Source organism: Lepisosteus platostomus, chromosome 24, assembly GCF_059453375.1.
Source record: "Lepisosteus platostomus isolate fLepPlt1 chromosome 24, fLepPlt1.hap1, whole genome shotgun sequence".
Lineage (NCBI taxonomy): Eukaryota > Metazoa > Chordata > Actinopteri > Semionotiformes > Lepisosteidae > Lepisosteus > Lepisosteus platostomus.
In genome coordinates, this window is record NC_142634.1 from 17660738 (window position 1) to 17678322 (window position 17585).

Below are 17585 nucleotides of genomic sequence, written 5' to 3' on the forward strand. Positions count from 1 at the left end.
AATAGTTGGCTAGCAGTTCTGCTGAGCTTCTACCCTGATCTGATTGAGGATAATAATCCCAGTAACACATCTCACTTTGCCAGCAGGATATCTATTAGTATGAGACCTCATTCGGAATGCCATACTGCCTGTCAAGGTATCCTATTGGATTTAAGAGCTATGAGGATATCAGCTGAGTCACATGGATGAGAAGACAAATGGGATCACGTGTGCGCACACACAGCTGCAGTTTTTTATTCTGCAACTGATATTCTTTGCATTCCTCTTAATTCAGGAATCACTCGATGTTCATTAACACAGCTCAGCACCTCATGACGATGGCATCCTCTGATAGCAGAGGGCCAGGCCACCTGCTTCTTTCTGCAACCACAAGCCCCACGTCATGACCCGCTGACCCCAGCCTTCGCTCCACGAGCTCACGAGCACCAGGACGTCACCCTGCTCACAGCGGGACTGCAGACCTGCCTGCGCACACAGGCTCCGCCAGGGTCCGCCTGCGAGAGCCGCAGTCACAGAGCTGGCTACTGACATCGCCGGGGCTTCATATCACTTTAATTAGGTTTTCAGAGTGTGAAAATGGTGTGGAATGCACAAGATTTGCCAGCCTGTTGTTTGGAGGATTAGAAGTTGCATATCTTTCAACTCGTTTACGAGAAAATTACACTACTTGTTATACGTTGTATATATAACCTCCCTCCCCTCACTATCCACCATCTGCCTCTAGTGAAAGTAAATTAATCTGTGGCTTTACTCTTAGTACTCCTGCTCTTTAATCTTTAGTAAGTTTATTAGCCCTATACAATTTCTTGCATTAGGAATTCATCTTTTCGCATACCCCAGCTTTTTTCCATGGAGACACAGACAGGGAGAGAAGCTTGGGGTCAGAGCGCAGGGTCGGCCATTGTACGGCACCCCTGGAGCAGTTAGGGTTAAGGGCCTTGCTCAGGGGCCCAACAGAGTAGGATTCCTCTGCCGGACGCAGGATTTGAACCGGCAACCTTCCAGTCACAGGCGCAGATCCTGAGCCACAGAGCCACCGCTCCGCCCGTGTACACATTTGTTCACATATGTGCAAATCTCTGGACACAGACCAGATCGGACCTACAATCGTCAGTGGAGGCCTTAAACAGTCTAGCGTCAGAAACACGTTTGACAGAAACGGAGACAACCTGAACGTTGTGAAGCCGGCTAGGAAGAGACAGAATAGGCACACAGCACACAATAAGACAAACTAAACAGAAGAAGACTTTTACATAGCCACATCCATAGCTGCACCAAAAACATTCCTCCACTATTTTTACATTTAAAAATTCTCATACATATATGCACACAAATACGGTAGTTTTTCGTACAGGTGACAGACCTTAACGCACAGACTGACATACCAGAACAAAGCCCCAATGACAGACACATGCAAACTGAAATCTGTTTAAGAGACAGAGAGAAGGGGGCTGAAGCATAAAGAAAACAAAACTGTTTTTTTTGAAGTACAGGAAATCAATAAGCAATAATTAGGTTTGATTTTTTCCCCTTTTCAATGCAGACCAAGCCAGCCCCCCTCCCCAGCCCCTGAGAGTTAGCGCCCCAGTCTCATTTGCTTGGTGGTAATGAATAGGCGCAGAGACAGCACAATAGGGCAGGGAAATTGGATTTGCAGAGAGGTAATAGGCAAGCGTCTCGAAATAGAGCGACAGGCAGCTAAGCATGAACCCTGAATCACTGTCATCATTAAGAGCAACAATAGCAGGGAGGAGAGGGAGAGAGTGTGAGAATGGCAAACAGACAGATAAACAGAAGGGAATGAAGATGGAGGGAAAAAAAACATTTGCTGCCATTTGCCATAAGGAAGGACCATTTGAAGATGGGTGGCTTTTTTTCACTCAAGCACTGGTAATTTCAGTAGTCGGCTCTTGATCTTGTCATGCTGTCACTCCAGATAGCTTGTCTCCTTTAGGATCAGTTTTGGAGAATGGCGTGGGACCACATGTGATGTTAGAGAATAAATAAGCCTGAATGGTCCCGGTGGGGTTCTTGCATTTGGACTCTTCCTTGTGTTTTTCATAGACTGGCAAGTTTTTTTTTTCTATCTGCTGCTTCCTACAATCACATTGGACAGACGTGCGATGAGTTCATCTCTTTCTACTGCTCTGTAAGTTAGAACTCTCTCTCGCGCGCACAGACTAAAGATCCTTGCTATCTCATTAAATGCCATAAACTGTAAATGGATTTAAAAGAAAATCAGCTTATTCAAGGCTAAATGTAAGTATTTGCCTAAACCCTCCTCCCCCAAATGTAGAACTAACACTAACATTCTAATGCTCTTAGCTAAAAAAACAAATCTTATAAAAGCATCAAAACACCCAAGAGAAGATTTAGCAAGAAAAGATTCATCCACTTTTAAACATAACTACTCTACTATATAGACACTTGTGCTATAAACTCCTGTGGACCTACAGTACATGACAATAAGGCATTGCTGGCCACTGTACAACAAGGCAGTGAGGGCTCTGGTCCAGAAGAAGCACCAGGAGCCTTCAGAAGCTGTAGGCAGGGAGACACATCTTTCTCAGATCACCTTTAAATTCATCCAGATTGTCAAACTAGGCTGAAGTAAATGGATCCAAAGGGATTTCAAAACCAAAAATGCCAGTATTGGAACAAGCCACATAGCAAATAACTATAAACCGCGTTTCTATAAGCTGAGAGAAGGGTTTGAGTTCATTTATGATAATATAACAAGGTTGCTAGGTCTAATATGAAGCACATCTTCCAAAAGGCACACGGCAATATATCTTATTTTGGTTCTCCCCATTGAGTGACAGTATTGGCTCCCAAAGATTCTTCAAGGCTTCAGAGTCAGCTGTGATTCAGCCTTTCTTCACTGGTGCGTGGTGTGTGGGCGGGTGTGGCTTTCACAAAGGACTTGGTGGATGTAACTGGTATTACTGATCTGGCCGTCTCTTATCCAAAGTGACTTACATTTGCATCCATTTATACAACTGGGTAATGTACTGAAGTACCTTGCTCAAGGACAGAACATCAATGTCTGACCTTGGATTTGGACCCACAACCTCCCAGTTACCATCCAAAACCCTGGTCACTACACTCCACACTTCTACCCAGTGTAGAAGCAATTAACTTTTAAATTCCTTTACTTTTAAAAAATCCACGTGACAATTGAGGATAATTTGTATGAGACTGATGATCACAATGAATGTCTGTCAAAGCCATCATTTGATCTGAGTGTGAACAGGGGAAATTATAATAATAATTCCATACACTTAAGCTCTTTACAAGACTGTGGATTGTTCTCACTCCCCAAACACCATACCAGATCCTTCTGTGATTCTCCAAGCACCCACAGCACCGCAGTGACGAGCTGCAGTACCACTGTGCAGCCTGAAGTTGTCAAATCTAAGTAACCAAGCAAGTCAGTCCTTAGACAGGACACCCATAGAGGTGCTGCTGGGGAGAATGCAGGTAGACCAGTAGTGTAAGAGAACAGCTAGTCAAACAGCAGTCCAAACAGGATGACAAATGGTTAAGTATCATTGGTCACTTCCAACTGAAAATAAATAAAGGCGACAAGCACCATGGCAGATGCCCGCCTCCAAAGTTTATCTTGTGTTGTCAGTAAAATGCAAGCCAGTTCCGATCACTGTCAAGTCAGGCTCACTGCAAGCTGGGCCAAAGGCAATTGATTGCCCAGTCCTGCAGAACTGCTGAACTGGGAAAGCACAGATCAGGAAGGATTGATTGAGGACCTAACGCCAAACAGCCTAATGATCTCTCTAAACAAACATGTACAGTGTTGATCGATCACTGTCTGCACAGACACACTCTTCCCCCACAACCACCTTACCACTGCCCCAGGGAGCCCCGAGAAAGACACTTTACTGCCCTGGGCAGAATTGACTGGGAGGGCAACAGCATCCGGGACCACTCGCTTACAGTTGGCTGAGGGATACTCAACACAATGCTCAAATGTTTTCCATGGCAAATGTATACAGACAGTCTGAACGGAAAGATCTTATGCTGATGCCTAAAATCAGGCCATTAGGCAAACAGGATGAATTCAAACAAATGAGATTCAGTAGCTGGACGTTCAGGCAGCTTGTTCACCTTTCTTCACATTGGTATCAAACGCACACACAGTGCAACTGATTTGTCGTGAGCCTTGATGGCTGGGCTTCAGGATGGCGATGTTGCCACACAACGGCACGCACTGAGCTGCTCGAGCCAAGAGGAGGAGAAGAGGAAGAGGAGGGGCAGGCCTTACCGTGGAAGTGCTCGGCCGTCTTCCTGCGCAGGGTCTCCAGGGTCTCCTCGGAGTCCGCCCACTCCAGCACCAGCCGGCGCCCGTACAGGTGGGTGCTGTGACACAGGGCGCTGAAGGCTTTCTGTGAGCAGGGAGACACGACCGCAAAGAGAATGACAGCACTCACAAGGCAGAGCCTCTCTCAGGCAGGCGGCAAGAGGGAGCAGAGCTAGGGTAGGGAACAGACCCAGCTCCCACTTCGCCAGGCAGCGCTGCCAATTAGGAGCGGCAGTCAGACGCGGAGGCTGGCGGAGGTGCCATGCTATCAGAGAAAACAGTAATTATGTCTCTAAACTGCTGCCTGTTTATTTAACCTGGCGCCGTGTTACGCTAATGTGGAGGAGAAGGGGAAGGGGGTGTGACAGGGGTGCGAACGTGGCGATCACAAACAGCTGTCACCGTCCCGCAGTACGGTTTTTGCCGATACAAAACTAAAAAAAAAAAATTACAAATCTCTCTAAAACAAAAGCTGCGCGTGACGCCTCAGCTCCTGAACTGCCAGGGCGGCCGCAGGGTCTCCGGGAGTCAGATGACGTGTGGAGCTGTGTGTGACAGGACTGAGTGAAGCTGCAGCCTGGTCTGGGGAGGGAGACCAGCCTGTTCTCCACAGCAAGGACACCGCTCCGGCGCTCCTGAGCCACTCGGCAGGCAAACGCACAAAACAAGGAAAACACTGAACCGGAAGCTGGGGTTTACCATTAGCTGGCTGTGACTGGAATTCTCTGAAGGAAATCCAGTCTTCTCTTCAGCCAACTGTCCCAGTATTGGTGGAGTTCAGTTAACAGTTAACTGTCATCAGAAAAAGCTCCACTTTACTGGGCGATGCAGGGAAACGATAAAAAAGGCACGCACTGACAAAGTTTACACTATGGACTTTTCTAAACAGCAATGATGTATGAGCCTAAGGTCAAATGCAAACAATGTGTAAGTGCTTTTAAAACTGAGAATAGGAGACACTTCTTTTCACAAAAAGGGCATCTAGAACAGGCTACCAAGCCTTGGTGTCTGATTTCTTTCAATTAACAACATCTGATAAATTAGCTATGAGCACCCAAACAGGGGAGATGGGTCGATGGCCCCCTTTCACTGTTTGATGACTTTTCTCTTTAGACTGTTGAATACAAAGTTTAAAAATCCCTGTATAGGTCCTTCAAGGCATCTCTCAGTAGCTAAGTCCTGAATTGAAGATTACTAGGCAGAACACACTGAGATATACTCATACAACTAAAACTAAAATATTTATTTCACAAACCTCAAACCTACACTGTTTTTCCACAGACCAAAAAAATAATGCATTTCAATATCGATGATCAAATATTAGGAGCTACAGGCCGATATTTGATCTAAACACAGGTCACAGCTTTTCAGAACACTGAACAGTTACCGTGTGTTCCTTTCAGAAAACATACTAACCCACCAGGTCTTCACAGGAATAGAAAAGACCAAACTAAGAGTTAAAAACATACCCATTTAAGCAACATGAGCAGATGTGAAAATAAAGAAATTCAGGACAACTGAAAGCTCACTTCATCAACACTGTATGGAGTGAGCTGGAAGAAGAAAAAAAAGAGGAGAAATATGGAGTGTTAGAGGCGGACAATGCTGTATCCTGGCAAGTGTGATCCTTTAATGGGAACGCTTGACGAGAGCTCTTCTGCGAGCTACGCCTGGCAAAATGAAAGGGGCGCAGGAAGTGTCACTTCACTTTGTCATAATCAGCCCGCTCTGGCTGAGAAGGACGGAGAGAGACAGCTGAGACCCGGGCAGCGGGAGAAAGAGATTCAGGCTCCCAATAAAGACGGAACAGCCCCGTCTTGACTGGACACTACTCCACAGCTGAGAACGGCACACACTTCCTTAATTGCACTAGACATAATGCTGAGATGCCATTAAAAGGCTCAGCAATGTAATAACGGACTGGGATATTACAGAGCAGACCGGTGCATATTCTGTAAAGAAAACGGGGGGGCGTGTGCTTGGTCCTCGATAGCCAATTTCTTCTGGTTTTTGCTCCAGCTGAGCTCTGGATGACTTAATTGGACCAATTATTTGCTTAATTAGCACAAGTCAGCATGTTTTCTAGGGTTTACACATGGACTATTTAAAGCTTCCTGGAAAGGGTGTAGACCACGGCTGTCAAGGAGCAGGTACTCAGACCCATGAATGAAACAAAGTACTTTGCATCACCTGCATTGTTCTATTATTTTAGGCTTAGTTCTCAGTCTCTTTTTATGTTAACACTTTTTTACAACGGCAGCTACCTTTTCCAGCTGGGACAGCTTAAATATTAAGAACATAAGAGGCCATTTGGCCTGTCATGCCTATTTGGTTGCTAGTAGCTAATTGATCCCAGAATCGTATCCCTCCGTTACTAGAAAGCCATGGGGTCTGCGTTGCTAAGACGGCTGGGTAGCTGCTTCAGACCTCGGCAATCCTTTGTGTAAAAAATCCCCTGGACTCTCTGACTCCGTCAGTGCCCGGAAAGGACCTTGAACGCTTGATTTCTCACAGTCTTCTCTGCTCAAGGCTAAGAAGATTCAGTTCTCTTCACCAGTCAGTGCAGGACGTTTCTTTGGCCCTCAGGAGAGTATCAGGCTGGTCTGCTAACCTCTGTCACATCATATTGGCTGTCTGAATTTGTATGCAATTAAGGAAATCAGATGGAATTTGTGATATTTTTAAAAATTAAAAAAAAACTCCTGTTTAGCTGTAGCCTTGCCCTCATGAAATTATCACTGACCTCAGTTTACGTCGAACTTTTTTTTACATTCCTATAAGTTATCGCCAATTTAAAAAAGTGGAAGCAATGCTTCACTTTTTCACTTTAGAATATAATTGGTTTTATGAAGAAATTGAGAGTTGATGCCCTCTAGGTCCAAGGTTGCCCACCTTTGACCTAATAAATGCAGCCTTGACTGAGCTTGATCCTGAAGGCTCCCTGCCTTGACATAAAAGATTCCTGGGTCATTCCATATTAAATCAATCGCTTGCTGACCTTAATGAAGATTTCCATTAATGTTTGCCCCTGGGAAAAACAGTTAGACCGATCTCTGGACTGAGACAGACAACAGTTCAGGAGACGGAGGTGCTCAAAATGTAGCCAATTTGGACCTCCTACCATAAGACGTCCTTATCCTCATCACGGATAAACAAGGAAAAGATTTGGATATTTTAAAGGACGTTATTGCGTTGCCAAAGTATTGTATAATTGCTGCCAGAAAAAAATATTTGACCATAAGATTTGTGACCTCTGACCCTTTCAAAATGCATCTGTCATGCTAGCCGAATGCTGGCCGAGCGCATGCGTCGGCGCGTCTGTCAGGGTGCCACCTGGCTGGCGAGTCTGCAAGCCCCACTCCCTCCGGGCCACTCCCCCTTCACTGCTGAGGCCCTTCGTCCAGCAACAGCCATGTTCCTAGTTAAACATACTGTCGTCTTTGACATCTTCGGGAATTTCTATTATGCACGCCACTGTTTTAGGCACGGCACACCCTTGAATACAGGCGTTTTAGGCGGGACTGAACCCTCAGACATTGAGTTTTCATTTTTACTCATTAGCACATATGACAAGATTTACATCAGGTAGACCGAATCAACAAAGACAAAACCAGCTCAAACTGTGTGGATACACAGAAGTCATGTAAATATCCTGTGGGGATGAAATGATGCTTACAGTGAAAAAGTATAATTAGCAAGCTATAGGTCTGGAAATTGGTCAGCATGGCGTGTGGGTTGTGTCAACTGTACAGCGGCAACCATTCAGATGTTCAAATGAACAAATGGAGCAAACGGTTAAAAACTCGGCATGCCTTTCTGTCTGATGAGGTGCATTCTGAAGTATTTTACTGCTACCGAAATGTGACCCGATACTTCCTTGAAAGAAAAGACGAACTGAAGGAAGCGTGAAAAGCTCTGCTGATTATTAACTAAAAGCAAAGAGCAACACCTTCAGGTGGGACAGGATCAGGTTAACAACAGGTCCAGGACATGCTGCATTTTCTATCAGCGGCTCCACTAACAGTGTGGTACATGAGGTTTTGATGCTCATATTGCAAACAGCACCAGACAGTAAAGCTGAGGGTACAAATGTTTATGTTTCGATGAAGAAAATGAAAAAAAGGTCAAAGTTAATAAGCATATCCCATCACGGTAATTTGGACCCTTAAAAACGGTAAACATAAGGGAACTGTCAGCAAGCTGAAGCTGACAGCTCACTTTTAAACTGCATTTCATTAAGAGTCGTCAATTTACTTTCAGGCTGTTGCCGTGAAAGTCAGCGAATCAGGACTGAAGCACGAGGAGCAGCGAGAGGTCGACAAGCCCAGCGCTCACCTTGGCGTCCTGCTTGGTGAGGAAGTCGACGAAGCCGAACCCTCTGTGCGCACCTGTCCCGCTCACTTTTTTGGGCAGACGCAAGGTCTTCAGCTCCCCAAACGTGCTGTGGTAGAGAGGGAGAAAGCACTGTTTTACCACAGGGAGACAACTTTATCAGTAGAAATTCAATTTTATTGAGAGTTTTGGAAAGCACTGTATAACCATGCAATCTTCTTCCCATGTCCAGCAATGTTCCAAAGTTAATCAAAAGATGTGAAATGGGATATGAAACTTTTTGAGATTAATCTCCTTCTGTACAAGAGCAAGAAAAACACACAGGAATATACAGCATTCAGGGGGTATTACTCACAGCCTTATCTTAGACCTTATGTGCATGACAGAAATGGGTAAAAACTGCCTGGGGTAATTTCATTTTTTCTTTAATTTAAACAGGTGATAAAAAAAACATGACAAAATCATGACTGTCCTGTTTGTATAATGAGCTCACAAAGATAAACCTACTAAGAGCACACCACATGCCAATGGTGCCGTCAATGAAGGACTGGGAATACTGGGAAGTGGAGGAAGCTCAGGATGAGCGCTGTGTGTTCAGGAGTCAGGAGAGGTAGGGAATTATTTTAATGAATGATGATGCTGGATGGTCAAGTTTTACTGAAGCACCACAGAACTCTGTATTAAAAAGCAGCAATCCAGAGAGACATTCCTCAATATCAATCTGTACAGCCCCTGGCTGACACGTTTCAGGTCTTGTGAATATCTGAAGACCGTTTTTTAATTATTGGCCCCTATTAAATTATGTAACTACAAGCTTTGTTAAAAAAGGTTTTCCGTTTTCCAACAGCTGAAGATTTCTGAATTTATGTAATAAACTTCAAAGAAAACTTAAGAACCTGAAACTTCTGAAGAGTTTAAACAATTACAGGGGTTTAATTAAAGCAGTTATTGGTTAAATTAAGAGTTTTAATGAAGTAATTTAGAACTAGGTTTGAAGAAAAGTCAGACCAGGCACTCCTGGGGGCTGACTCGGGGGGAAAAAGGCCCAATAAATGAGCGACTGACAGGTCTGTTCAGCCTAACAGCCCTCCTTCAGATCTACAAAAATCTGAGAAGAGACCCTGATTGTATGAAAAGACTCCCCCTCTTCCCATCAACAATATTCTGAATGTTATTTTCAGAAATGAGCTCAGAGGGATTGATCACATTTCCATGGGCGTGAATGGCTACATCGCAAACCCACTGCACATTCTGATCCGTGATCTTTTCACACTCATTTAGCTACTCTCTTAATGTGTTTTAATAGACCTTGGTACTAACACAGCCTCCTTTCTTAAGGAACAGAACTGGCAGTCCGCCAGAACGCTGCGAAGGGGGAGACGCAGACTGAAGAAAATTCTAATGCAAGCAGAAGAGAAAACACGATTCAATAGATTTTTCCCTTGCATCTCTCCCTTTTGTTTCTCCCTTTTGTTTCTTAGGCAATAAATGCCTAACAGTGGCTGCCAAGTTTCCTGCATGAGCAAAGCTGCGAAGAACAAGCAGGAGTGTTACAGGGTCAAGGTACAGCAGGTGAAGCTGAGCCAGTCCCTCGGCGTGCCTTACCTTCACTCAGTGTTCTCTCCACTCCCCCACGCGGATCATAGCGTTTCAGAGCTCTCACAGAGAAAGCTTCCCTTTGCAAGCGCGGACACCGAGAAAACCCAGCACCCCAAACACCAAACCTCAAGACTGGGAAGGGAAGCCAAACTACATCCCTTCCCAACAGAAAGAGGAGACATTTCTACAGGCCAGAGCATAACATCACTGTCGACGATCAAGGGACATTTCAGAACACTACAAGCACTTTACTCCAATGAAAGTCGACAGGCTAGTCTCCATCCCCTGATTCTCAGTCTTACTTTTAATTTCTACTGTTTTTAACAGGTTTACTCAGCTTCTTCCACTTCAAATAAACTTCCAAACTAATGCTCCGAACAAATCATTTCAATCACTTCAAATCTACCGTAGATTGTTCCGTGCTAAACCAACAATTTTATCAGAGGTTACATAGAGCCTAATTAGCACTACTCTTGGACTATCCAAATTTATCTTCGGTATACAAAGGACTTCCCCCGATATAGGTCTGTGAAACCATATATTATACATACTGGTCAGTGAAAGTATCTAAACTGCAGTTTTTAAATCAAATTACCATAGCAGAGCATTTAAGTATATTGTTTTCCATACCCAAATACCAAATTTAAAGACCTATACAGAGAAATCTGTAAGAGGAAGGTTAGATTCAAGCTCCGTAATATCATTAAAATGAATCAGAGTATCCCAAAACCCCCAGCTGTGCAGGAACAGAGCCCCGAGAAGCCTGATCCTGTTTAGTGAGTTATAACATGAAAAACCTGCTCCCTAACAGAAGCACTGCGAGAATGCCACTAGACCAAGTGTCACATTTATTGCAACTAACCGTGAACCTAACTGTCTGGTTCCTCTGACTGAAGGATTAGGCAGGTGGACTGAAACACAGGTGTAAGAACAGGAAAGGGGAAATAAAATGAGGACGTGAAATCTGTTCGGATCACTTCCCCTTTTCAATGCACACCTGCATTTACCCCTACTTGCCTCGCCAATCCTGTTAACGGGCTTTAGCAGCAGAAAGAATTCCTTTCAGCTCAAGCCTGGGCAGGAGCGTTCTGAGGCCGGTGTGGGGAGGGCGAAAGGTGGAGGAGGCCACACAATCACGGGTACAGCGGATTGCAATCACAAGCCTGAGCTGGCGACACAACAAAGAAACAGCGATTGCTTACCAGCTCTTGGCTCATATAGCCTGGCAGGAGAGGCCAAGGAGTCATTTTGAGCGTAAGACTTGGCAAAAAAACCATGAAGTCGAATAATGTCAATAGCCAATGGGCTTCACCTCCCTGTTTAACACCTAGTGAGATGAAAGCAGTGCTGGGATTGTTAGAAATCAGGTCAGGTTAGCATTAAGGCGTTCTCAATTTCACGGCGAGCGTTGTGCTGAGCTAATCCAGGGGACGGGGGGTGGCTGGCCCAGCGAGAGAGAGCCCTGTAGTGGCAGCAGTGGTTAGATCAGCCAGCAGGGTGGCTGTCCGAGTCACCGCTGCAGCAGAATTCACATCTCCGGCTTCGCTACAGCCTCACCCCTGTAAGGAAGGATGACCCGTTTCATCCTCTCCCAATTTTACATAAACCACAACTTCCAGCACCAAATTAGAATTTGATCAATAGTACTATCAATCAGACAGGCAAAGGAAAATCTAAATAAATGAAAATTAGGCAACAAGTGATTTGTTCTTTTGCATCTTAAAAGGCAAACCTCTTAAAAAGCACAAATGAACACATGTATTGGGGTTGCATTCATAATATTATGCCAACAATTAGTAAAATTTATAAATTAAATACTATGGTACATAATGGTACATTTATATTTATAGTAATACTTATATAGCACAATTTTCACTCAATGGTAACTATATATTATTCTTAATTATCAGTGATGTTATTGAAGTGGTTAAGGGCTAATACGTGAATGCAAAAATTGATTTTAAGTTATCTCAAGATAACATGAATGTTTTTAATTAAAATATATTAAGAATCCAGAAAGTAATAAATTACAATAAAAGTATCTTCTTTTCAGCAGAAATTCTATATTGTATTTCTTCAGTTTTGGATTAATACTTCTATTTTTCCCTGAAAAAGCAGAACAGTGTTTCTGCAGAGAAAGAATGCAGGTTTAAAGGTATTTTAAAACACTGACATCACTTTCACAAGCAAACATGAATCGGCGCCAATTGTCCACGTGAACTCTGTGCCACATGGTCACCTACAGTACATGTACATCACTTGAGCCGTTGAAAGCTTCAGGTACTACACTGTAATGCACTGACTGGGTACTGTAACCTTGTGCTTCATGAAGAAACATCTCCTACAAAACACTCCTCTCTTCAAGTGCTCTGCAATCTCTACAATGTCTTACAAAAGAATCTCTCATTTGCAGAGTGATAAAAAATAAGAGATGCTGTAGCTCTGTCTCACCTATGAAACACAGGCCATCCCAAAGTGATCTGACTTGCTACTTGAGCAGCACAGAAGAGAAACAAAGGCCAGCACTTCTGAGCATCAAGTTAGTAAAAAAAAAACCTTCAGCCCTCAGAGCAGGAGACCAGCGGCAGTGCAATTCAGCTCTGCCACAATTACCTGAAGCAGCACGATGTCGAAAGGCAACCCCTCCCCAGGGCCAACGGGACGCATTCGCATGCATGAGACACGAGGCCTACTCTAGACCTGAAGAGGACAGGGGCAGAGCCACACCGCAGCTGCCCAGACCGCCAGGACAGGCTGTGCCAAACGGCAGCGTCTCCCTCATGAGACATCCAGGTTACAGGAAGAAGGCATCACCTTCTGCAGCAGGTTCGGTGCCAAGTGATTGTGGTGAAACAGAGGCACAATATTATAAGCTGGCTAGGGTACAAAAAGAGCCATCAAATGCAGGAGCCATCATGTTTTTCTGTTTTTTTCCCCAAAGCTAAACAGAGGCTATTCAGAGCCATTTATTACACACGGTAGAGACGATGGATCAAAAACTGTAATGAGGTGACATAAAATACAAACAAAAAACCTCTTGGTTTTTTAGAGTTTCCTAGAGTTGGGTGTACAGCTTGTTGAGTGCTTGTTTCTCTTTAAAGAAGCACAAAAAAATAAACTCCATACATTATGCGAGTCTCCTGCTACACTTCATAACCCAACTGCACTGTTTTAACCAGCTTCAGCAAATAGGAGCAACCAAAACTGGTGTATTCTACATAATACAACTAATCATCCACAAGTAGAGGTGTATATATTATTCTCTCTCAATTTATCTTTTACTCTCTCACTCTCCTGTGCCTTGTATTTTTCTTTCAAAATTCATAATTCATAAGCGCAGCAACGTTCACATCTAATGCACATTTGACGCTATCGGGAGCCCCAGTAAAAGACGGCTAAAAGCACACGCAGAAAGAAAACGGGTTCCGTCTGCAGTAACTGGCCTCCACTGGCCAAACAGCCTGGCACAGATCAGGTTAATCAGGACGTCTGCCAGACAAGTGTCTCTGCAGCGGCTGGGAGTGAAGTGCAGAGCAAAGCAAGGAGCCAATTAGCACTGGACTGACAAAACAGCTGCCCCCCGCCCCCGCCCCCACCCCTCCACTCCTTTCACTCCGTCAGTCACTCCAGCCTTCTTTGAAACCCAAACCCTGCCGGTGGACGGCGTGCAAATTAAAAGAATCCGATTACAAAAAAAAGCGGATAAAAAAATGACACAACAAAAAGGAAAAAAAAAAAACAGCCGCTACTTTCCCCCTTCTGTGCGAAAAGAGAACCACGCCGCGGTGTCAACTCCACTGAGCTTCCTCCCCTCTGCCTCGTTCGGAACAGCGCCACACAATTAATACAGCCGACAAGAGGTCTGCTCCAGCCAGAGCCTGCTGGTGCTCAGACGTTTTAACACTCCACTGGCTAAACCAGGCAGCCAGGCCCCTGCTCCTCTTGGTCTTACTCCATCTTTCAGCCCAGACCTCTAGCAACATGAGTAACATCTCATTAAAACAAAAAAAAGATGACCACACAATACATAGCTAAACCTCCCAGGATCTCAGTTCCATACATACAGTACATACATTTTCAGTCTATGACAGACACACTCAACTAGGACATTTAATAATTTCGTTTCCGGTGTGGCTATTGAGAGAACTCATTATCTTGAAATAAAGTATAGTTCAGTTTTTAAGTGAAGCGCTTCAATAGCATCATAGCATCACTCAGCACAAACTGAACGTCATGGGTGGGGAGGCTCCTCAGTGGCTTTAACTAATACAGGTGCTTAATCACAGGTCAGGCATCTTCTGCCAGGATCAGGACACCTGTAGCGGCTTGCAATTTCCAAGCGCTACCTCAGCTTTGTCTGCAGCACACCCTCGATCTCTGTGGGACTATCCGAGAGAGCAAGATCAGTGTTGAGAGTAAACAAACACTATCCTGATCAATCTGCAGATTAGAATCACACTAAGGATATACACCAAGTCTTTCAGAAACCTAAGAAAAATAATGTGTTTCAAGTTACAGACAAATACCACAGTTTTTCTTTCAGAAAGAAACTAGGAGCTTTTCTCCTGTCTGGACAAACAGCCTTTCCTGTCTCTTCCTCTCTCTCCTCTGTGGGTGTTCAGGACCGAGCGGGACTGAGATCTCTCACAGACCTCCAATTTCTTCAAATTACTCCCATTTTCTTGCAATTTGTAGTCTTTAAGCATCCAATTAAAAAAGAGACGTTGCTTTAATTAAAGGTAATTGTCTGAGAGCTATATGCGTGGAATCATAGTTTCCTCCAAATGGATGCTTCACATGGTTCTCGTCTGTACTGTACAATTCTGGATTCTTTACTTTTCCTGTGATCTCATTACTACTGTTTTTAATCATCTTTTATTGCTTTTCTGTAACATGAATTGTTTGGCAAGTTTAATCATGTCTTATGAAAAAAAATCACTTTTCTAATCAAAACCTTATCTCTGTGCATGTCCTTATTTTCTGCTCCTGTAAAATCGGTTCTGTGCTGTAAAGGCAGGTGTACATTCTTTTGTTTTTCACATTATCTAAATTGCAAAAAAAACATTTAGTTTTTCAGTGCAGTCTCTGTTGGCATTGATGCTATTTCTTCCCTATGTCAATGTAAAACAGACATTTAGCTTGTTGTAATGTCTCAGTTAATGTCCTCAAGATTTGAATTTCCAATTACATTTATTACACAATTGAACTGACCCAACACTACATTGCAGTTTACCAAGAGCAATTCGCTATACATGTTTCTTCCTTCGTCTTTTCTGGTATAATTACCAATTCAGTGATAAACTCAATCCACAATCCGCAATCCGCTTTCCACAGGCGAACAACCAGGAACGGAACACAGGGAAGCTAAGCAACATCTCAAAACTTAAAAAAATACAAACATATGAATATAATGACTATACTTAACTTCCTATAGATCTCATTCCCTCAGGTGGACTAAAAACTTTGAGACCAATTAGAAGACCAAGTTAGGACTAACGTATTCAACGACTCAAAATAGAGATTAAACAAGGAATCCCTAAAGAACAGAATTTACTATACCACGAAAATGCTTATTTACAGATATATTTTTCTAAAACCCTGAGTTAGTTTTGTTTTATAACTTTCTTAATCATTGATTTCTGTCCTCAATATCATTTGAATATCAAATAATACCAAATTTTATTTTGAAGACTAATTACATTTTATATTTTTAAAAAACAGGCATTATGGGGAAAAACAAAGAATTGCAGATCATAAAGAATTAACTTAAGATGACAAAAACCTCAGTAAAGTAGCATTTAACTCCCCACAGGTGTTGCAGCCTCTGAGTCTTATCGCTTTAAAAAATTCTATTTGAGGAATACTGACTGAAGGAGATAAATTGAGCATCTTTAGACAGGCTTTAAATGGGGACAGCGAATTCTGCTGTGAATTACCCAGCAGCCTTCAGAATGGGGGTCCGGTGAGCACTGCATTCTGATGTCAAAATCTCACACAGGCAGGAGAGAAAGAGCGCAGGAGAGCCAGAGAGGGAGAGAGACAGCGCTGGCTTGTGTGAAGTGACAAGGCAGTTAATATAAGGCTTGAAGATAAGGCCGTACAGACAAACATTGACAAAAATCAGCCATTTCACAAGCAAACCCTGAGCCGTCACTCACCCTGAGAGACAGTCCAACAATCAACACCCGCATTCAGATAAGAGGGCCATTGGGCACGAGCGAGACCACAGCTAATTTACAAGCCGTTTCTTCCACAGATTCGCATTTCAGAGAGAGGGAGGAGGGGGAGGCAGAGGAGGAAGAAGAGAGGAAAATCGAGAGAGAGAGAAATAAGGAGGATGTGGAAAAGGAAAGATTATGAAAAGCAGCACAAAAAAGAAAACAAAAAGTAAGCACTTGACTTTCACACAAATCTCATGCACCACATTTCAAAGTGCCAGCAGCCATCGCCTCAGATGACATTAAACTCCTAGTATAGCTGGTACCTCTTTTTAGGATTTCTTAGGAGCACAGATTTCAAATTCACTTGATGGTTTTGTTTCGATAGATTTAAAAATATCCTACAAATTCTTACTCCCCCTGCCCTTCTCAGCCAGTAACTGAGAATTTTGAGGATGCGCTGATTTGATTGCAGGGGGGGCTATTGATGATGGAGACAGTTCACAGGGACAGGGAGGATGTCCATACCACCCTGCTCAATCACTGCCACAGCCTTTTGACTAATTTAAAAACCGCGTTTTGTGGCCAGAATAAATGGGTTGTGTCACCATAAAGTGTCACAATAACCAACATGCAAATGAGCATCCAGGTCTGATGACAGAACTCAAATTTCTATGGCAAAAAGGAGAAGGAAGCTGAAATTATCCAGTCAAGCCCTTTTTATTTATATAAGAGACCACCTGTCATAATCAACCATTTTAAACACAATCTGAAAAATGTGAGTGAAACAGACACTGATGGTAAGATTCTGTAATTATTTTCTCACTGATGGTGTGAGTAAGACATTACAGCTCTCTTGACATCTTGTGTACGCCATGTCCAAGTCAACAATTAATTAGAACTTAGGAACATAAAAACATTGCCAAAAGAGAAGAAGGTAAAATCGTTTAGTAGCTTGTTCCAGACTCGCATAGTCCTTGATGTAAACGAGTATCAGAATAGAAAATGAAAAATATATTGTTCCATCTATTTGCTAGCTGCTTTCCAAATCTGGGTCGCAGGGAATCGGAGCCTAGCCCGGCTAACCGTGGGCACAAGGCAGGACACACCGTGGACAGGACACCAGTCCATCAAGGGGTGCGCACGCGCACACACACACACACACACAACAATTTTCCCAG

At 43.5% G+C, this 17585-nt stretch overlaps 1 protein-coding gene and 1 long non-coding RNA gene across 10 annotated transcripts in view; one reads left to right on the top strand and one right to left on the bottom strand.

The window, feature by feature from the left end:
* rbm19 (RNA binding motif protein 19) overlaps positions 1-17585 on the bottom strand; it is a 50467-nt gene that overhangs the window by 6732 nt on the left and 26150 nt on the right. For all 9 annotated transcript variants that reach the window (XR_015929853.1, XR_015929854.1, XM_088618433.1 and 6 more), the window contains exons 22-23: positions 8651-8756; positions 4280-4400 (exon numbers count right to left, since the gene is read on the bottom strand). Coding sequence is in view for 7 of the 9 variants with exons in the window: in XM_088618433.1 (XP_088474559.1) it covers positions 4280-4400; positions 8651-8756 (227 nt within the window). In the remaining 2 variants the exon portion in view is untranslated. The remainder of the gene's footprint in view (positions 1-4279; positions 4401-8650; positions 8757-17585) is intronic.
* Positions 8753-12305, top strand: LOC148641822 (uncharacterized). The gene is made up of 2 exons (XR_015929857.1): positions 8753-9257; positions 9986-12305. It is a non-coding gene; the product is annotated as an uncharacterized LOC148641822 (long non-coding RNA).